Raw genomic sequence first — 22,478 nt, 5'->3', positions numbered from 1 at the left:
AAATGCTAGCACATCATCATCATGTCGATCAAGGTCTCTTCCTATTAACAGTAAAACTTTCTATTTATTACAGCTTATACTTTATATATGCTTCAGTACCTTATAAAGCCAATGGGGAATAAAGCAACTCAGCACAAGTTGTCAGTGAAGGAACATATAGAGCTCTAAAATACAAGTCTAATCAAGTGAAAAAGCATGGCAAACCAAAATACAGTAAGACACCAAACTGTATGGATTGAATGCAAATTTCTTGATTTTTAAATTGGAAAAAATGACACCTGTTCCATTTAAAATAGAACATTTGGGCTGTGAGACTGAGAAATGAAGCAAAAAAACCCCACAAAGTTGACCTGTGTTGCTAAACCATATCTTGAAATAGTCCTTCTTAGACAGCATGTTTTGGGGAATCACAGAAAAGCAGAATTGGAAACAGCCTTGAAAACTACTAATGTGCTAAGAAAACAAGTTGAGATGTTAGTATGATGGCATAAAGCCAAGCAGCAGTAATTTGAGAAGAGTTCAATTCCAAGAGAACAGCAAAAACAGCCCACCCTTAGCAGGAGGCTTTGGAGTGCATCACCATCCAAGCTGAATCACAATCCCAAGGCCACAGCCATTCAGTACTGTGGCCTCAGAAGTCAAGAAGGTCCCACCCAACCTAAATCAGCAGTCAACAGGGCAGACAGCAAGATACAATCTCTGAGATTTAAAGTAAAACAAACAAAAAAATCCCAAAACTATATTTACCTCCTAACAATAGCTACCTAACCAAAGCCTAGAGGACATCCTTTACGAAGGCCTCAGGGCTCCAGCTCTTCCAAAATACTTAACAGAGTAACAGCTACAGATTACCCATGCCAAAGTTTAACCTGGAAATTTAAAAATGCTTAAAATCACTGCCTTTCCAGTGAAGAGGATTAACTTTTACAGAGGACTATGTAGCTACTATAACCTCCAAACAACAGGTAACATGAAAAAGTTCAGGTACTACATTCAAATTGAAAACCTTCACTGGAGCTGAAGTCAAACTGGAGCAGTAGATCCAATAGAAAAGGGGAAAAACGCATCCCAATGTTAAAGTGAAACTAGCCGTTTGAAAAGATCTTAAGTGTTAAGAAACTCTTAATGAGAGAGAGAGAGAGATCTAAGCCCAGGGTCAGGAAAGAACAGAATCCATTTAACTCATCAAGAGGCGTTTTAAATGCAGTGAAAATGCAACATGTCTCAGCACCTGAGCTGGTAATGCTGAAGCACACGACACAGCAAAGTATAAAAATAGTTTCTCACTGAAGTTATCTTCTCTATTCAGGCACTTTTGTTTCCTAACAAACACATCCCCTACCACTGCTAAGGTGCCTAGGTGAACTTAAAATGCTTTTCTTAATAACCTAAAGAGAGTTTTTATTCCACAAACTGATCCTCTTAAATGAGAACGACTGTGTCCCAAAGAATGGGCAGAGGGATGCAGGCAAGCAAAAGGTGACTACTGCTTACAGGAGGCTGGGGGGTGAAAGAAAGGAGGGGAAAAGCCAGATAATTAGCAGGCAGACAGATCAGGCTTTAGTCTACATAAAACCTGTGAGAGGGAAATAATATAACTGGCAAATTTTGGCCTAAAAAAGTACAACTACGGTAAATCTAAAAAATTATAAGGAAAAAAAACCTTCCCTATAAACATCAGAAGACAGCAATTTTTGACAAATATTACAAAATTTGTGTCTGCTGGTTACAGTTGTACAATTGTTGGATGCAAAATTGTTAAAATACAAAGTAGAGAAAACAAGTTTTCCTGACGGGGAGAAAAAAAAACCCAAACACAACAACTTCTGACCTATTTCCCATGAACTAAAGAGTTGACGAGGAAGCACGCTTTGGATAGGTTGTTGGGTTACCTGGACTCTATCAATCAACAATAATTCTTCTGGTGCTGAAAGAACAGGAAAATATTCCCTGTGTCCCTTCTCTCCCCAAGATGAAGTCTATTTCTTTTAGGAAGTCTTTTTCGAAGTTTTTTTTAAAATGACCGCAGCTCACTTTTTTACAATGCTGTTAGAACATTACTTATTTCACTTTTCCCAACAGTTCAACAGTCCAGAAATTTGATCTAAAACAAAGAAAACTTTGGCTGCTGGAGAGACAAGTAATTTTCTGCACATCATTCTACAACAGAAATCAATTCTTTAATGCTAAAAAAAAAGTAATGATCTTTAGACTTCATCTCTGAGCTGCCAGTTTTTAGATTTCAATTGTCTGGTCAACAACCTGGAAAGGAAAAGTGAATTACAGAGAAATATGTTCCTGAGGGAACCTCTGCTAATGCCTTAAAGAAAGACTTATGAATAAACCACCTGGGCCAACTCCAGATCAGCTAGGAGACATTTGTGAGTAGCAATTTCAGAATGTTTAATTCTCTTCGTGTTTCAGCTAGGCGCCCTGTTCTAAGGATCCCTTGGCCATTATGTGTCTCATCAGATGTCCGTAGGCAGCAGAGGCAAGAAATGAATTTACAAGTAGCCTACCAATGCCTTCATTTGGACACAAACCAACAACATATACTCACGCGTGTGCGTATATGCCACAAGGACGGCAACTCAGTATGGCTCATTCAGAGCTCAGGGAGTGATTCATGCAACAGAGAGGACAATAGCTCCCCAAGGCTCTATTCTATTGTAACTGGGGCCAAACCAGGCATGCAACTATGTCCAAGGCAAGCCAGTGAGGTCTCGTTTCTGATGAATGCCTCTACCTATCCTACCCCTTGAAAGTACAACTGAACTGCCTGAAAGCCACATATGGTTCAAGAGCAATGCACGGGCCTCCTGAAGCAACCAATAGCTCTTATTTCTGAGTGACAGCATTTTCCCCACATATTGCATACAAGTAATTGAACTTTCCTTCAACACCACAGACAACAAACCTATTGCACAGGTGTAAACACAACCTGTTTGAGGTACAGCACAGCACCTAAGAAAGATAAGCACTAATGTAGGCAGTAGCAGGACTGGAAAAGAAAGAAAAAACCCAACTGACTGAGCACATTTAAAAATTACTTCCCAAACCTGAAAAATGATAACGTGCATGCCTATGACAGCTTTCAAGACTGAAGTCTGTCTAACAATTAATGGTCCTGATGGGTCTGAAAGCTACTGAAGCTTTTTTGCAGTATTCAATGAAACAATGGCGTGCTGTGTCTCATTCCGATCCTGTTCATTATTCAGAAAATGAGTCAACATTTAGTTGTATTTGGCATGTGAATCCTTATAACAGGTCGGTTTTTAGCCAGGCTTTTCTTTATGCTAGCTTTTCCTGAAGGAATTCTTCACAGATCATTTCTTTTCCCCCTCCTTGGCCCAGAAATTATTATGCCATTATTTTTGCAGTGGTTTTTTTTTTTCCATATTAATGATAGGATATGGCAAGAATAGAATAATTAATAAAGAGAAGATAAGATACAGCATAGAACATTCAACATGGCATCTACCTATCCATTTCCCAAACTTCTAATATAACTCCATGGGCACCACGTACAGGAAGCATTAGCATAGCAAATACTGCTATGAGCAACAGAACCATGACAAAGTCCTTACTGAGTCTGTTGAATCGCATTTAGCGTGATGAATGAAGGGAAAAAGGACAACTGAAAGAACATGCAGTATATTACCAGTACCTTGAAAGCTGTTTATCTTGGAATTGTCACCCCTCAACAGCAGTAAGGATGCTACATTTTGAAGATTGCTATCTCTGTATTTTCTCCTCTCCTCCACACACCTTAACTAGACAAAAACGGAATTCAACAGCTCAGTTCATGGGCATAGTAACAGAAACATCTGCTGTGCTCAAAAGCAGAACAGTCCACTTGGAGAAAGAATTCCCTACATCCAAAAATCCCTCTCTGTGTCCAGTAATCCCTTCTAGGCTCTTAAAAACAATGTTGAGTTAGGTAAGATCAGAGTGTACTTCCTATGTCAAAATCCCAAACTGCAAGATCTTTCCCCATCATGAGAGCCCTCCTCTATCAATCAAACAGAAAAGCCACTACAAAAAATATTCCACAGAAAAGTAGCATCAGTGAATAATATCCCTTCTGAAAATGTCCTGCTTAAAAAGATTATTCTTAACTCATACAACTAAGAACTTAAATGATAAAAAATTTGCTAAAACCAGATTTCCCAAGTTGTTGGCTACAATACCATATGCAGAACGAGTCTGACAAAGAAGTCAACACTCTGAACATATACAAACTAGATGGGTGATATCCTGAACATGTTTGTTACAAGGAATGGTATCCATTCCTTTAAAACTTGTTGCTATGTAATCCGAAGTGTCATATTTTCCTGGTTTTTAAAAACCTGGATTACTCACTTGCAATTATTCTCTAGATTATTCTGAACTGCCAAGAGCAATCAAAGAGCAGGTTCTGATTTGGCAGAAGGATTCTGGTGGCTTTTCAACACCAACAACTTCTACCATTTAATAGCAAACTGGCAGAGCCAGAGTGTTTCAAAGAAACAAGTAGGTTTGTTAACATAGTCTTCACTGACCATTTTGCACTCTTCACAGCTAAAGGCAGAGATACCCGAGAGCAGGTTTATTGACTAGTTGACTCTCGCTGTCTAAAGTACTGCTCTAAGCATTTAGTCCATTTAGAACAAATGTACAGATACTGAAAAACAAGTGCATCTTCAGTAAAACTTTTTTAATGGCAGCATCTGATTTGAACATCTGCTACAGCGACGGAATAATCAGAGAACAAAGCACTCATTTAAAGTGCTTTTAATAAAGTTTTGTTCAAGATAACCGTCAGTTTTGGCAGCAACTGGGTAGCCAACTAATACATCCTTCTGATGTTTCCTGTCATCTTTGACCACTATAGTCTGTGCCTGCATAAACGTGATACTAACCGCTCTAAAGTCTCCCATAAAGCCTTAAACAATCACATGGAGGTTCCATGCAGCTTCCTCCTGGAAAGGTAAGATTCATTACACACAGTTGTAATGAATCAAAGGCCAAAAGCGGTAACTTTTCTTTCTTCAGAGTTAAGAACAATGTTCTGGTTAAGGAAAAATGACCCTAAATGCATTGCTTTATGATTGTAGGCTATCAAGTTAGAAGAAAGGTTAGCAGAAAATACGATAGCATCCCTTTGGATTGCTTTAGTCTACTGGAGAACCTCGATCAAAGTAAAAAAGTCCTTGTTAGTGTTCCATAGGGCAGTAACAGTGTTGCTGTATTGCACTGTACTACTACTACGATCGATAAACAAATTTACAATACACAGACAAGAAGTTTATGCTTACAATCCCCCTATAAGGTAAGAAAAGCCTATTTGTATTTTACAGAAAGTACCTAATATCTTGACCAAAGTTAGACAACATCTGTGTCAGGAACATTAAAACTGCCTTCCTAGGTAGCAAACATCTGCCTTGAACACAAGATTATGTCAAAAGAGATAAAAACCAATACAGCCCGGGCTGCACAGATGCAGGTGACGTGCCGCCTGCCTACTTTACCAGCTCCCTCTTCATCTCTATGTAGAGGAATCTGCAGCAATTACTGTTGCTTCCAGGTACCTCTGTAAAAGGTATCCAAACAGAAAGAGAGAAGCAGAATTTGCCCATTTCAGCTTCATTTGCTGCAAAACCAGATGCTCCCTATCCCCTTGGGGAAGAGGCAGGGAGCAGCACACTGCAAGTTCATGGGTCACTTGTTGGCAATGCAGACTAATAGGTCACAAGATAACACCAGTTTTCTGATACTCTCAAAAAGTGCATCACACTCTGAACAAAAGCTCACTACTTTCCATCTCTCTATCTATTTCTATGCCGAAAAGCACTAAAAGCCTGGAGCAGTCCTGAAGAAGAAACGTCTACCTAGAGAAATACCAGAGAGTACAGCAAATTTCATTTGCTGCATTCAGTTATAAGGAAACAAACCGGGAGCTCTAAATGCTTGAGTCCACGAAATGGCTGTTCTGCAAGAATTTAAAATGGCACAGGCCTTTTGTACATATCAAAAATAAACAGTAGTTTCTGCTATCTAAGGAAGGAGTGAAAAGGAAGTCGAAAGCAGAGGTTACCTACCGAGCAGGAAGAAAGCAAGCAATGCTCCTTCCCACAGGGCTTTTGGTTCTTACCCTCACTCCTCAGAAAAAGTAAACCATGAAGGAAAAAATATAAATTGTGCACCTTTTCCTCATATAAATTTATCTGGATGTTACCTATAGGGTAGAAAGGCAGTCCAAAAAGCCCCGACAATTTCACAGAATAAATGTATTTTATTTTGCTGAGTTATAATACCAGTCATTTGGTATTTGAAAGCTGTATTTGTGTCAATAGGAGTGTGTTTCAGTTGTTAATTCTCTGAACTTCCTAATCTCCTTACTTCTGCACGTCCTACTGCCATTTCTGCCCTCAAGATCCTCAAAGGCTCCCCGGCGCAGACAGCCCACTGACCCTCGAGGCCGAGGTGAGCGCTCCACTCCCTGGAGCACAGAGGATATGACAAAGTGCTGATCACAGCACATAACTCTTAACCTGTATTTTTCTTGCCATTACATGCTACGAGTAAGAAATTAAACCAAAAATCTTAAGTCTTTCCAAATCTATTAGTCTATTTCACTCATAACATTGTGATCGACTATAACTTCAACCCCCACATACTTACATAAGAGGCCACAGTTTAACATCAAACACGCAAAAAAGCTTATTACACTTCTAAGATTAAACTGGGACAGTAAATTCACCTCTAACTGTAACCACAAGACTCATGAACTATTTTGGCTTTTGAACTACACCATTTTAAGAAAAAAAAAAGGTATTAACCTCAATTAACACTGTCAGTTTCCTCCTTTCAAAACACCTGTATGGTGCACACAGCATAGGAAATACTAAAAATTGAAACAAAATAACTTACATTAAGAGATTTAGACTGCACAATCACAGGCTTTGTGAGAAACCACCACACCACCAGGCAACTCAATCAATGGGGACCCTGTGCCCGTGCTGAGTAGGGTCACGCTACCTGTGAGATGGCTATTTTTCTCTTGAAGGGACCTTGTCTAGAAGCTAGCTGGTGCTCAAAGAATAAGGCTACCAGATACTGTTCCTTACGTTTTTGTGGGTTTTCTTTTTTTTTTTTTTTAAATTTACAATGCAACCAGCAGCCTCTGAACTCACAAGACAATCCAAGCTTTGCTGAATAGGGGAAGAAACTAATTTCCTCAAAGTCCCTTGCAGGGAGGAGCCTCCCAGAACACAGCTCTAAATAGATACATTACACACACACAAAGCTGACATGTTAAAGACTGTATCTACATTTTTCTAGGACCTTGCAGCATTGCTCCCATTCTATGGACAGGGAAAAAATGAGACCCATACGAAATCACACAGTGAAAAATCAGGTTTAGGGCTAAGGGGAAAAATATTTTAAACTGCGTACTCATTCTTCTTACAGCACAGCTACTAAGACTGTTGATACCAACAGGATACATTAAATTCAGTTGCAACTTTGTATACTGAACATTTTTAAAAATTCAGCACCCACTCAGCTCACAAAGAAACATCCTATGTAATCATCCATCAAAAATTCAGTTTTAGTGTTGCTCAGCATTATCTTCAAAGAAATTTGCATTACAGCCGTTTCTCCTATGCAGCACTCATTGCCTAATTTTAAACTAGCTTTCTTTTCTGCTATACTATCACTTTCATTCAAGTTTTAGAAGAAAGAAAGAAGGGATTCTCATTCTTTTCAACACAGTCCCTTCCTGACAACTGTCCATATTGCAGACTGAGCGAAGAACAGACTTCATGGAACAAAGTCTGCGATCACGTGAATAAAGTTTCGTAACATAAATGCAGTTAAAGCCCTGAGGGCAACCAGAAATTAGGAAAGGGCACAGTTAAAAGTCTTTGATATTGCAAATTTAAAAAAAATATTCAGGTATATATTCAAAGCATATTTCAAGACACCAACAAAAAATACTTATGTGCAATTAACATCACCCACCACATAGAAGCACCTGAACACTCAGCTGCATAGTCCTTGTCGCCCCATAGAACCAACCACATTTCTTCTTAGTTAAAGGATAAGGACGCTACACTGGCTTCTGTGGACCACTGGGGCTGTAATTTAAGCAAAACCAAGCGTGATCCAAGTTCTCTTCCCCAACTGACAGGAGATAAAGCAGGACCTCTCCTTTATATAGCTCACAACAGAGGCAAGGGAGGACCATGAAACTCCTTGGATGGCTGAAGCAGGCCTCCCAGAGCCTACTTCCACAGCTGATTTGACAGAGAGAGAACAGCCAGTGCTACCGGGCGGTAGCAGCACACCTTCCCAACAGTGGACAAACTGGGATGTGTTTCACCCGGCGTGCATTTAACATGACTGCTTCCACACTTCTGACTTGAGAGGTAACTAAACACCAAGCTAACCACATGGAGTATTTTTTAAAAACTGAATAAATCTATCAGTGAATCTATAATAGACATAAAGGATCCAGAACCAAGCCAGGCTCACCTCCATCAGCTAGAAAAGGCAGACAGTCCAAATGAGACCAGTGCCTGTACAGTCAGACCAGGTTAAAACTCTGACGAGTCTGCAGACATGCAGGGGTACCTGCTGCACACACCGCACTCCCTCCCTCAGCGGGCCTGGGCCCAGGCCCACTCCTTGAGCAGGCTATCTCAGCAACGAAAAGACAGCTGAAATTTAAAACTAGTAAAAGCAACTGAATAAAAGCATATCAGGAAAGAAAAAGTTTTGCCAACAGCAGTTCCCAGGGAATAAGAAGGCGGCAAGTTGGAGGCCGCCCTCCTCGCTCTGCCCGTGCCCAGTGGGAGCCACCACGTGTCCCCAGAGGCAGCAGCTGCTGCAGGTACCGCACTGCCACAGTTAATGTGCACGTATGATGAAAAGTCTACACACAGAAAAACTTCTAAATACGAGGTGGCACACGCAAACACAAATGATTGAGTACCCCATGCAGGTTTTGGTATAACTGTCAGGAAAAAATCAGTCTAGTCTCTAAATGAAACCCTTTTACATCCCTAGCAGCTAGTCACACTACCTGTTTTGGTAGTTACCCGATTCACTAATACACTATTTTCACTTACTGCTTTCACAAATACTGTCCTGCGAGTACTACTTGCTAACACGATTATTTACCAAATGAGAGAACTTTTACTAAAAATGTCTTATTTTGCCAGAAATAAACTCTTCCGCTCAGTACCTTTGGATTATTCATACAACAAACCCAACAGATTCAATGACTCAATGGATGTAACCAAAAGCAATTGTAATGACCTGTCTTGACTTAAACCTAAAAAACATCAGGAATTTCCATTATTAAATAGTGAAAAAATACTAACAAAATCTGTTATTTCCGAAAAGCCCCTCATTTGGACTTTTATCCACAACAACTTTAAAACTGGATTTTACCTCTTCTCAAGTGGTAACTGGTGGTCAAGCAGAATTTTGACACCCAAGATAAATCAACGTTCCTCTACAGTCTTTCTAGACACAGTCACCCATGGCTATGAACTCCTAACTGCATGAAGCGCTCAGCATCGCTGCCAGCTCTACAGCAGGAGAGCTCCCACGTGGTGACACACCACGGGACAGGAGAGGAGAGACTCCCATCTACATCCTTGCAAAACCGTGTCACCAAGCACACCTCCAGCTGAGCACAGGCGGTCAACGCTTGAACGCCCGGAAGGTTCCTGCTCCTACTGCATTGACCTGCTCCCTTTATCAAAGATTACTCTCTCTCCAGCAAAATCAACAACATGCACAACTGAAAGCTGAGCACGAGGACCGTGATTTGAGGAGGAAAATGACAGTTTAGAGAAGCACAGGGGAAGCAGAGGAGCAGAAGGAGACTGGAGGTCAGTCACCCTTGTGGCCCAGCACTAGTCAGGCAGGGAAAGCATTGGTGGGAGGAGGTAGGGCTGAGGGACCTGGTCTAGGAGAGAGCACACACCCCTCCCGGAGAGCCACAGGGATGGCGATGCACCGCCAAATTCTGCAGCTTCTGACAGTCACTGGACTGCTGCCTTGTCACTCATTTCCCTTAGAAAGATGGGATTTCAAAAGCTGTAAGAACAACAACAAAAAAGGAAAAATACCAGGTTCTCTCTCTTTTTTTGGTACGAACAAACTTGAAGAAAAAGAGAGATTTAAGGAAAACAGCAGGAATGTGGTGTCAGACGCTGGCAGAGACTGGTGCCTCTTGTTTGCACTTCTCTAGAAGAGAAAAATGAGTGAAAGGCTCGGACAGAACAGCACGTTGCGATTTAGCCAGGAGAACAAATCAGGTCAACTTTCAATCACACGACATTGGAGGGGGGGGGGTGAATTCACCATTAAGGTCATTTACTGGAAAGTATTCTGTTGTCGTTGCTTAAATATTTCATTCCCAAATTAAGATATATGTTGCAAAGTATAACAAATGGGGAGAAAAATAAAAGAAATATAATATTAATATATAATCTAATATACAACCAGACTGGTTTTTTTTGTGAACACTACACGTTTCTAGTCTTCTGTTCAAAACCAAACAGCAATATATAAAGCTAAAATTCAAGATATGGCAAAACTAGCACGATTAGTCTAGCAGCCAAATTCTGTATCATCTCCAATACTCATCAGCGGGTTTAACAAAATGACATATTTGAAAAAAATGAAACAAGTTTTTAAGAAGTATGTAATAAGAGACAACAGGAATTTAGAACATTTTTACTAAAAAGCAGATGAAGTTTTTGTGTAAGCTGAGCTTGTTTATGAGACTGCTGTGGGGGATGGGGGGTCCTAACAACAAGATTAGTATTCCTAATGACTAAAGAGACAGCTCATCAAGACTTCACACACACATTTTGTGTATATATAAAAGTGTGTGCATGCATGACACATAAAATTGCCTCTTCCTTAATACTAACCACTTGGACATTCTGGACGTGACAGCATGTATCAAGCAAGGGACTGAAAAATGTATATCTATGGATGCAGAATACAAAATACCATCTAACATGGAAGCAAAGACTGTGGCATTTGCCTTTCATAGTTTGAATACTGGTGTTACTAATAATGCCTGGGAGGGGTATCACAATCATTTAATAATACAATTTAATTAGTAAGAGGTAATATGCAATCTGATTAAGTAAGCAGAGGTAAATTAAATAGGCAATGAACTTCACAAAAAGTAATCACATACTGAGGCAATAACATGTATAGCAAAAAGAGCTTTTTGTAAAAAAGCACTTTGTGCTTTAAAAATTCTAAACCTGCATCTTCAGGAATTACTTCTATTTGTATCCTATACTAACTTCAAAATATAAAAATCCCACTCCTCATAATGGCCCTTCATAACACCAAATACAAAGGTACTATAACGAGAATTACTCCACTTTACTCAAAGTTAAAGCTTGTAGAAAACTTGCAAGATAGCATTTTACCATAATTCAGTACTGTGAATAGAACTACTGAAAGTAAAATGCAACACTAGTAATCAAAAAGTTTCTAAAACATGTATCAAAGACACACAGCAGCCACGCCCAAACACCAGGCAGCTCAAGGAATAACCACTTGAAAAAGAAACAAAAACCAAACAAAAACCCTAGTGACTAATACCGATAAACCCACCCTTAATAACCTATAATCCCCACCACCACAATTAAAACAAAAGAAGTACCTTATGAAGATCATCACACCACCTAGACCACCACCACTCTTCTCACAGAATCACAGAATGTTAGGGATTGGAAGGGACCTTGAAATATCATCTAGTCCAATCACCCTGCCGGAGCAGGAGTGTAAGTTCTCACCACAGTGTAAATTCTCACCTCACTGGTGAAGGGAAGACAAGGGGGAAAAGAGCTGGGAAAGGGAAGCAGGACATGGTCCTGGATATACCTTAGCAATAACAAAGCACAGAGAAGAAGGGATTCTGTCCTGAAAAAAAAAAATTAGATAAAACCTTGAAGAAGCCAGAAGGGATTGGATGATCAGAAAACCTAAGTCAAGATTTTGTGGTCTTTGGGGATGATCTTAAAACTTATCAATCACTACAGAAATCAAGGTGTTATAAATAAGCTATGAATCACGTTAATATATGTGGTATTTAAATGTGATTATTCCAATAAAAAGTTATCCTGAAGAACGGACATCATACTGTAGTATGCACAGTGCTGTACGTAAAGAAAGAGGAAGCTTGAAACACATGTTCCTTTAATGGACTGTGTATGATGTTGAACACAGTATCTTCTAAATACCAGATTTAAACTAAGACAAAGTGTGATCATTTGCTATACGCTATAAATTCTAGTTCAAAGGGCAGCAAATGTAGGCTTAGTTGTCATCAAATATTTCTGCCATTCCTCCTAGAAGAGGAATGGCAGTGGATGTGGTCTATCTTGATTTCAGTAAAGTGTTTGACACGGTCTCCCACAGCATCCTCGCAGCTAAACTGAGGAAGTGTGGTCTGGATGATCGGGTAGTGAGGTGGATTGTGAACTGGCTGAAGGAAAGAAGCCAGAGAGTGGTGGTCAATGGGACAGAGTCCAGTTGGAGGCCTGTGTCTAGCGGAGTCCCTCAAGGGTCGGTACTGGGACCAGTGCTATTCAATATATTCATTAATGACTTGGATGAGGGAATAGAGTGCACTGTCAGCAAGTTCGCTGATGACACAAAACTGGGAGGAGTGGCTGACACACCGGAAGGCTGCGCAGCCATTCAGAGAGACCTGGACAGGCTGGAGAGTTGGGTGGGGAGAAATTTAATGAAATATAACAAGGGCAAGTGTAGAGTCCTGCATCTGGGTAAGAACAACCTCATGTGTGAGTACAAGTTGGGGACAGACCTGTTGGAGACCAGCGTAAGGGAAAGGGACCTGGGGGTCCTAGTGGACAACAGGATGACCATGAGCCAGCAGTGTGCCCTTGTGGCCAAGAAGGCCAATGGCATCCTGGGGTGTATTAGAAGGGGTGTGGTCAGCAGGTCGAGAGAGGTTCTCCTCCCCCTCTACTCTGCCCTGGTGAGGCCGCATCTGGAGTATTGTGTCCAGTTCTGGGCCCTTCAGTTCAAGAAGGACAGGGAACTGCTAGAGAGAGTCCAGCGCAGAGCCACAAAGATGATTAAGGGGTTAAACATCTCCCTTATGAGGAGAGGCTGAGGGAGCTGGGTCTCTTTAGCTTGGAGAAGAGGAGACTGAGGGGTGACCTCATTAATGTTTATAAATATGTAAAGGGCAAGTGTCATGAGGATGGAGCCAGGCTCTTCTCAGTGACATCCCTTGACAGGACAAGGGGCAATGGGTGCAAGCTGGAACACAGGAGGTTCCACTTAAATATGAGGAAAAACTTCTTTATGGTGAGGGTGACCGAACACTGGAACAGGCTGCCCAGAGAGGTTGTGGAGTCTCCTTCTCTGGAGACATTCAAAACCCACCTGGACGCGTTCCTGTGTGACGTGATCTAGGTAATCCTGCTCCGGCAGGGAGATTGGACTAGATGATCTTTCGAGGTCCCTTCCAATCCCTAACATTCTGTGATTCTGTGATTCAGATAAGAGCTCTTATTTAAAAGGAAGGCAAAAGACAGTTAAGAGGAACATTACGAAAAAATAACACAAAGGACTTTTACTTCGAAAAGTTTCAAAACTTCTGTTACATCTTTTAATACAACTTTTAACAGAACTGTTAAAAACAGGTCATTACCCACCAAGACTAAAAGAATTTGCCAATAAATTAAGACCTCCAGCATAATACCTGCAAAATGTTTTCCTACATAAACTAACATATTTGTAAAAGATAAAAAAACAAAGCTATTTCAAAGTTACTCCATTTTTCACCATGCATACAACATATTTATTAAGAGAACTGGTTTCATTACAATCTTGTATGTGCAAATACAGTTGGTCTTTACAATGATATCACTTAGAAAAATATAAAGCTTGCTGTAAGTCACCAGCATTAACCAAAAAAAGTGTTCCGTCTAAACAAACATATTTTTAATTATAATTCTGTACATATTAATTTAAAAATACATGTTTCTACTGATGTTAAAGAGAATATTATTAATAATGTGTGGATTTTATTTTCAATTGCTTTATAAGGAAAATATCAACTTGTTAAAGGACACTACTTCTCTCATCACTTTTACTAGGAACAAGCTAAGAAATAGCAAAGACCACAACCTCCCTGAGGACCCAAACAGCTAGAAAGAGGGTATTAGGGCACCCAAAAAAAAAAAAAGCTTTGGCTGAAGTACAGCTGCAAAATTTAGGACAAAACTGCGGAATCTATGAGAACACAGCATTAACTAGAAAAAAACCATACTTAACAAGTACAGCCATGCAGTGTACAGGTCTGATTAGCCTAAGCCACAGGAGTGAAACAAAGAAGTATTAGAAACCTTACTTGTAGCATCATCTGAGTTTGTCTCCATAAAATCAAGATCTCCAAGAGTTCAGTGGTGGAGAAGGGAAATGGGACACAACTCTGCTGTTAAAGCTGCGTGATCCCAAGGGCATCAAAGACTCACAGAGTGAAGACCAGGATCAAAATTATATTCTTTCAGACTTACAGGAGTTATGAAGAGTACAACTTAAATATTTATTTGTATATTTAACATTACTTTCCAATTTGTTGCCCATACACATATAGTTCAGAGGTTCTATTACTTACAAAAAAAAAAAAAAAATCTGCAATCCACCAGAAGCTACAGCTGCAGGACACAGTGCTTGAAGCATCTATATGCTTTGAGATCAAGGTACAGTCATAAAATTAGTTAAATATCTAAAAGGTTGGGTGCCTGTGACATCATACAATGGATTTTTCTAAAAGCACCAAGATTTCCTGTTATTCCTCAAAAAAAGATACTTTTCCTCCTTTTCTCTTATAGGTATAGCTGTATTAGAAGTCCAAAGGAAAGGGAATGCAGTACTTGTCAATCTACAAGTAATTATTGTCTGGCTTCATTTCCTGTAAAAGGCACTCTGGAGCTTCTTACCGCCATCCTCATCTCTTAAAATCTGAAGTTCAGAGTGCTTTGTTCTTAAGGACGTTATAAAGAAAGCACCGCGGCCTTTAAGTTTCCACCCACTTAAAACTCTGCAGATATGATGAGGCAAGATACATTGCTTAATGCTCCTGCTGCAAGCGGAGGCGGTCTCAGGGAATACTGACCTTCTCTGTGACGTGCAGTTTCACATAAAAGCTCCGGTAAATTGTTTCCCATTCCACAGTGACCAGATTCCCGTCACAGCCGTGTAATCATCCAACAACCCCCAGCTTTCCCTCTAAATCCTTGGAGGACACTTGTTGGCCTCAGAGCCTCTCCAGCTAAAGCTAAAAGGTCTTTTGAGCACAGGGTGGATAATTTTTCTTATTTGCCTGTTTTAAAAATCCACTCCAGCGTTAAACGTTTAAGCTAAATTTGGAGCGATAAGAATCTATGGTGAGGTTTAAAGTTTATGATGTATTAAATTCATACAAAGGAAAAATAGATTCAAATGATATAAACTTTAATGCCCTGCTGGCAGCCAAGCCACCACGTAGCTGGAAGCCGCCGTTGAGCTGCAAACCGGAGCTCTGAAGCACTCAACTGGCTTTTGCCAGGAACCGCTTCTGCCATTTTCACTTGTTCAACCACTCCAATAGTTGGTTCACTCGGAACTGCTAGAGAGCAACTGACAACTAGAAAGCAGGGAAGTCTGGCTTTCTTTTCCAAATCATGAACAAGAAGGAAGAGTGACTGGATTTCATCTATTAATTCTGAATGTCGCAAGGTGCAGAGACTAGAAATAACTGACTCGCTTCACGAACTACAGACAATTCTACTTAATCTGGTTTAAATGCAGAACATATTTGGATATATTTGTTTCTTCTTATGTATCTAGCACAATTAGGATTCATTTTATTTAGCTAATAAAGTTAGCTAAAAGCTGTCTAAAGTATGGGGAATTATGTTTCTTAAACATTAAGAATCTAAGCTGCATAACCACTTAAAAAAAATGCACATAGATGCGTACCCTCCTGCCTAGCAAGAGGCATGATCAAATTAGACCAATTAGAATCAACTTTTCTTTAGGAAAAATAATTAAGCACAAATGCAAAATAAAATTAAAAACAATTATTTAATCAGGATTTCCTGCTTGCTGATTTAAGTCATGATTAAAATTAGTAATATAATCACTCTGATTTCAGTCAATCCCTCCAGCATGGACCCACTCCCAAAGGCTCGCGCAGCCCCAGCCTTCCCCCACCAATCTTCAGCACATCCAACCTCACTTAAGCCCTTTCGCTCTCCTCATCTGGGACAAAGTTTGACTGAGGTCGATTAAAGCTTACAAGCATTCATGTCCCTGCCACCTACCGCATCCTCCCCAGGGAACGGCTGTCTGCCAGGATTTTTTCTCCTGGCGTATCCTGGCACTCTGCTCAGGGACGAAGAAAGGAGAAAGACCTCTGGAGAGAAGGTGCCTGAGAAGGAAGCAGATCCTTAGTTTCTATCCCAAACAATGCATCTCAATACAGAGAGTGTAAAGATGAAGGGAAATGTAGGATCCAAAATACTTTCAGATGCTCACTTAACCCTTCTCTACTGCTACCAAACTTGATCCTTAAGTACTGAACATGAAGTGCAGTACTCGTCCCTTGTTATCTTCAGCAACCATTAGAAGTTTTCCACTTGCAAGCCCACCTGAGAAACTGGGTTACATAATGGTGGCCAGCTTCCGTTTAACCGCTCGTCAGCGATTACAACTGAAGCACTGGCATTCTCAACAGAAACCCTGACCACTCTTCTTCCTCTACCCACCTTCACCTCCACTCAGAGCAATTTGGCAAACCGAATTTCCCTTTTTCCCTTTACATGCCAAGCCAAATAGAAAGAAGTTCATAAAGACAAAACTTTCCCCCCCCTTGTGTGCTTTTATGTTTCAGGGGAGCTACAGTTCAGGAAATTACTGCATAAACACAATTTACTAACTTCAACATTTTCTGGTGTAAAAAATTCAGCACTGGGGCAAGAAATTTAGTACGGGGGTAATCTGGATTGGGATTCAAAACACAACCTTATATCAAGAACACAGCAAGCATAAAGGATTATTTAAGCCTGTCATATTTCCATAATCTCTATTCTTCAGGCACCAAAATTCTATAGACCTAACTTCGACTGTGATGCACCTATACACAGTAGTCTTTCCTAGGAGTCTCAACAGTATTTTGCAATCATTTAGGATTACCAGGCTCTAAGAAAATCCAAAGAAATGTCAAGACTAATTGCAGACCAGAGTTATTACAAAGAAGCAAGTTTACTTCAGCTTGCCTAAGAAAAAAATTTACTTGCTGAAAGTAAAAGCAAACAAGAAAAAAAACCTATAGGGAAAAAAAGAATGAGAGAAATAACAGGGTTTTTATTTGAATGGAGATAATAATAAATAAATACAGCCTGTCCTTAAAGATATTGATTCTCTCTCCATTTAAAATGGAATAGGTTAATGGGAAATTCCATTCTAGGCAAGTTAAAACAGAATTAAAATAAAACAATCAGCCAGGTACTAATTTGCTCTACTCTCCGCAGCACTTGCCTTTTAGAAAACTAGATACAAACAAGGGCCCACATTAAAAAAAAAAAAAAAAAGCCATCTTTTCCCATTTCTCATTTGAGCATACTATAAAATCTCATAAGAATTTGGCATAAGCATCAGCTCACCATGAGAAACACATCTGCAACAAAAACAAGGATCCTATCACAAGCTAGAATCCGTGCATATCACTGGAACAACATAAAGTCTTATACAACACCTGCTCATGCTACAGCCGGCCTAAATAATCTTATATGATTGCTGTGCTCATCCTAAGTAAAAATATACCATCATCTTTAAACGCAAACTGTTCCCATTCTTCTCTGCTCCTACATATACCAGCCAAATCCATAACATTCTCAATCTACAGTTAAATGATAAAAAACAACAAACTTACTGAGAACTTACTGGTTAGGCAAATAAAGCATCCGAGTTTTTACACTACAAGTAAACAACAGAAAAAAAACCCTGGAAGTTTTAATAAGATCAGGTAGCTTTCATGTTCACGGACTAATATACTGTATGTAGCATATATGACGCAACCCAGCATCTGGACACGTTTTCTAGACGGGAAACTTAAGGAGGAAATAAACTGTACCTTTATGCTCAGACGGACAACTACCATCACATTTTAGGTAACAATAAACCCAAATAATATACATCTATCAAATAAAAAAAAGTCACCAACAAAATTTGCTACACCAACAACATTAGTTCCTCAAAGAGTATCAAATACATGTCGTGAGTTTATTTAGCATTTTGCCATCATATGTTAATTTGGGCTCAAATTTGAAAAATGAAATTCACATTCGTGTTGTAGTAATTCAAAGTTGTATTTGGCATTCTGTTTTGCTTTTAGTAAAGTGCTCAAAGCCAACAGCACACACAAAAAATAACTTGCAAAGCATCATGCTTGACTACCAGACACTGAGGCACTGCCCCCAATGTCAAAAGAGAAGCTGTTCTAAGACACTCGTATGCGTCTCCCTAAATCTCTTCTGTCACCAATGGCCTGAACATCCCCCGTTTACAGAACAGTACTTTCCAGCTACATGCTTCGGTCTTTTTTAGTTACACGCATAAAGCAGTCAAAAGTCAAAAAACTTCAAACGTGAAGTCGCGTGATCGCAACTATGTGAGCTGCGGCACAAGACTTAGCCACTCAACCACATACTGTATGTAAAATAATACTGCATAACAGCCCTCCTAAACCCCTGATAGCATCTACTGCGGGGCTCTTGAGTAAGTAACCATGTATCCCACGCGTATGTTATTGGCACATAAAACTACTGACAGAACTACAGACATTTACAAGCTATACTGAAATGCAAACAAGAGACAGTTCTGGTACAATAAAAGTGTACAGATGCAATTGTATTCAAGTCCACCCCAGTCCTTTCATTTTAAAATCTTAAAACATAAATTCAAATCTATACAGCTAAGCCATAATGCCCCTGTAAGTCAAGATATAGGAAAAGATAACATCCAATGAAAAATGTTGCTGCAATGTTGTAGTGCATTTCAAAAAAGATTATTTTCTTTAATTTCACCTATATTTTGCAAGTAGTCCCTTTTTGATACTGACAAGGCGTTGCATTTTTGTTTAAATAATAACTTTGTGCAACAGTTATATACGCCAGAGCTTTTCTTTTTGCTTTCTCTGTATCAGAGCTTCAGAGAATATTTTCAGGACTTACTAAATCAGGGTGCTGTGGGTTTCTGTTCTTAATAAATCAGAACCTTTAAAAGCCCACATGAGAGACGTGGGCTTACACCAAACTTTCACAGTGAATGACAGGTAAGGTCGGATAAAACACAGCACACGTGGTGCGCTCAGTAAAGGCCTGTGCATCCAAAGGCAACGTGGGCATGACTGTCGCAGAGAACAACCAAAGGGATTCGAATCCTCTAACGGAAGGCCAGGCTGGGCCACAAGCGCAGCCCAAGCGCAATATGCACAGTATCTGGAAATATTACCCACTCAAAACCCACGCAGGCATTAGGAGCAACACAGCTCTGATCCAGTTCGGGCCGGCAGCCGCGTGCACTGCTCCGAAGCTCATAACCTCTGTTAACATCACAAGGTATCACAAGCTCAGAATTGACGAGAGCACAAAATCCTATAAATACACTGCACTGCAAATATTGCACGCTTATTAGTTTGATCTGGCATCATTCTTTCACATATATAAGCCAATGTCTATGAACATACTGACGTGTCTATATTTCAGGGCCTACTGCTCTCAGGCAGTACATTTTACTTCATTGTAAAATGTACACACATAAAGTAAGGTGTGCTGGTAACATCCCACGAGCATAAACACAAAACATAAATCCAAGCATGGCTGGCAGCTTATGCTGATTTTCAAACAAAACTACCTAGTGAGGCCGCACAATTACCACAACCCTGGAACACCGCGCAAATACGGTACATTATAGCACCAAGCACGCACCAGGGTTTTGATTACTCTGTAACCCCCAAATCTGTGTTACAGGATGTAAATTATAGCACCCAGAAAAATCCAACAGCATAAGCCGTAAGAAAGAAAAAAGTAAAAAGCATCATCATCATTGCGTTAAAAATTAATTTCACAAAAAATGTTTCTCCTTGCCTAAATAGAGGCACTCAAGGAACACCATTTTTCTGTAAAATAAATACATATATAAGCTGTGCTGCAATAATCATTTCAGGCTTGTATTCTGGGTATCTGAAATACATCCAAAAATATCTCACGTATACACTCTACGTGAATATTACATCCACGCATATTCATAACAAGTGTTGCAACACTGAAGAAACCTACTCTTGATAAACTTAAACTATATATTTGGCCGGTGATTGTTGTTTTTCTAAGAGCTTCAGCTTCCCAGAGAAGATGAGCACAAAATGCCTGCCACTTTACTCAGCATCTTTAACATATACCATAATTCCTTTCCAGGTATTTTCTAGCGCATTTCATGTCAATCTACCTGCAGAGCATGTGCAAAAGTGACACAGAGTGATACAAGTCTGACAACTACTGGCGTGGAAAATGGAGAAACACAGACTGCGTTATACGTTTTCAGGATGTCGAATCCCTGTTACCAAGTCCTTACATTGCTTATCAACCAAAAAAAAAAAAAAAAGCAGCAAGCAAGCAAGCAGCTACAGGAAGACTTGAAAAACAAAGACTCCCCATTTGCACTATTATTTCTATTTTAAGTTAGCAAGTTTCCTGCCTAGGCGATGACGTTTTGCAGATGCTACATGGCATTCATTAAACTGGGGCAAATCAAGTAAAATTATACAACTGCTCGGTATGCAAGTATCCGCGTATAAAAGTTCTCCTCCGCCACTAACCGGCGTTCAGCAAGTAGTTATTTTAGCTAAAAGTACCGAGCAATTCACTAGCTGTATAACTGCTACATCTTGTGGCAATCCACTTCAACGCAAGGAGGAAAACCAGACAATACCCGAAAGGGAATAGCAAAGGGACTTGTTTGCTCATAACCTTCATACAGATATTCCCTGCAAACACCCACAACACCCTGCTGTCGCTGTCGGTGTAACACAAGAGGGGAGGAGCAGGGGAGGGAGGAGAAAAATATTATCATAGGCGTGATGGAGGACAGGAGAAAGTTGCAGTCATTCCGTGGTGGCCGTAAGGCGCCCTGTCACTTCTGGCCGTAAAACCGGCCGCTCCCGCGGGCGCCTTCCCCACGGCGACGAAGCCTGCGGTGTCGGCCCCTCTCTCCTCCCCACCTCCATGATGCCAAAAGTGCCCGACTCCCTCCATCCAGCAACAACGGCCGCATCCTCCGGCGCAGCACTTTTACTTTGCCGCTGGCGGAGGGGAACCGATGTCGGGGAGGACGCGGCAAGCGGCCGCCCGACAAGAGCCGCTGCGGGAGGCGACACGGGCGGCGGGCGGACGGCCCGGGAGCGGAGGGAGCGCGGCCGATCCCTCTCCACTGCCCGGCAGCAAGCGGGGGGAACAACGAGGCGCCGCGGCGCTGACGAGCGGCAGCGGGAAGCGCGGACGGGGGCGGCGGGGCCCCGCTCGCCCAGCGCCCGAGGCTCCCCTCGCCGCCGCCGGGCCCAGCGCTGACCCCGCACCGCCGCCGCCGCCGCCGGGGGCACCAGCCTCTCCCGCCACCGCTCCCCGCCAGCCCGGGACCGGCCTCCGGCGGCGGCTGCCGGGCCCCTCCCCGAGGGCCGGGCCCCCCGCGCAGCCCCGCGGCGCGCTGGTTACCTTCCTTGGGCGGCTTGCCGGGCGGCGCGCCGTGGAGCTGGGAGGCCGCCGCCGCGGAGCAGCCCTGCAGGCTCGGTGGGGACGTGGAGAGCCGGGACCAAGATGGCGGCCCCTCCAAACTTCCACTGCTACTTTGGACACTCATCAAGCTACTTTCCTGGAGCCCGGCAGCCGCCGGGGGCGGCGGGGGAGGCGGCGCGGCGGGGGGACACCCAGCGCCGCGCTCATGGCCGGGGGGCCGGCCCGACACCGGCGCGGGGAGGCCGCCGGCGGGGAGCGGGCTCCGAAGGCAGGCGGGGCGCGGGCGAGACGGGGCGCGGGGCCGGCGCAACCTGCCCGCACCTCTGCACTGCGTCGCCGCGGCCGCCGCTGAGCAGCCGCCTGTGTCTGAGGCTAACCTTCCCCGCCGCCGCCGCTGCCGCCGGGGAGGGGAGGGCGCAGGCGGGGAGGGGTCATGCGCAAACAAGATCGCGAGCCGAGCGAGCGCCGCGCTCCGCCGGCGCCCAGGCGAGCCGTAGCAGCCCAGGGGCGGCGGGCGGGGAGCGGCGCCCCCCGCGCACGCACCTGCCCCGCGGCCCCGCCGCCCAGCGCGGCGCGGCCTGAGCACCCTGGCCGGCTCCTGCCTCCATGACTGCTCCCGGCCCCTGCCCTGGGCCGGCCCGCAGC

The 22,478-nt window shown here is 42.2% G+C and overlaps 1 protein-coding gene across 2 annotated transcripts in view; it reads right to left on the bottom strand.

The window, feature by feature from the left end:
• Window positions 1-22,039, bottom strand: part of TLK1 (tousled like kinase 1) — an 82,373-nt gene extending 60,334 nt beyond the window's left edge. The window contains exon 1 of one of the 2 annotated variants that reach the window (XM_068407349.1): window positions 21,813-22,039. In XM_068407349.1, the coding sequence (XP_068263450.1) occupies window positions 21,813-21,957 (145 nt within the window). In that variant the 5' untranslated portion in view covers window positions 21,958-22,039. The remainder of the gene's footprint in view (window positions 1-21,812) is intronic. The other variant, XM_068407348.1, reaches the window with a different exon arrangement.
• Window positions 22,040-22,478: the final 439 nt, after the last annotated feature.

Source organism: Nyctibius grandis, chromosome 9 (genome assembly GCF_013368605.1).
Source record: "Nyctibius grandis isolate bNycGra1 chromosome 9, bNycGra1.pri, whole genome shotgun sequence".
In the NCBI taxonomy this organism is placed as follows: domain Eukaryota; kingdom Metazoa; phylum Chordata; class Aves; order Nyctibiiformes; family Nyctibiidae; genus Nyctibius; species Nyctibius grandis.
The sequence above is the reverse complement of the archived record's forward strand: the minus strand, read 5'-3'. Positions and strand labels throughout refer to the sequence as shown.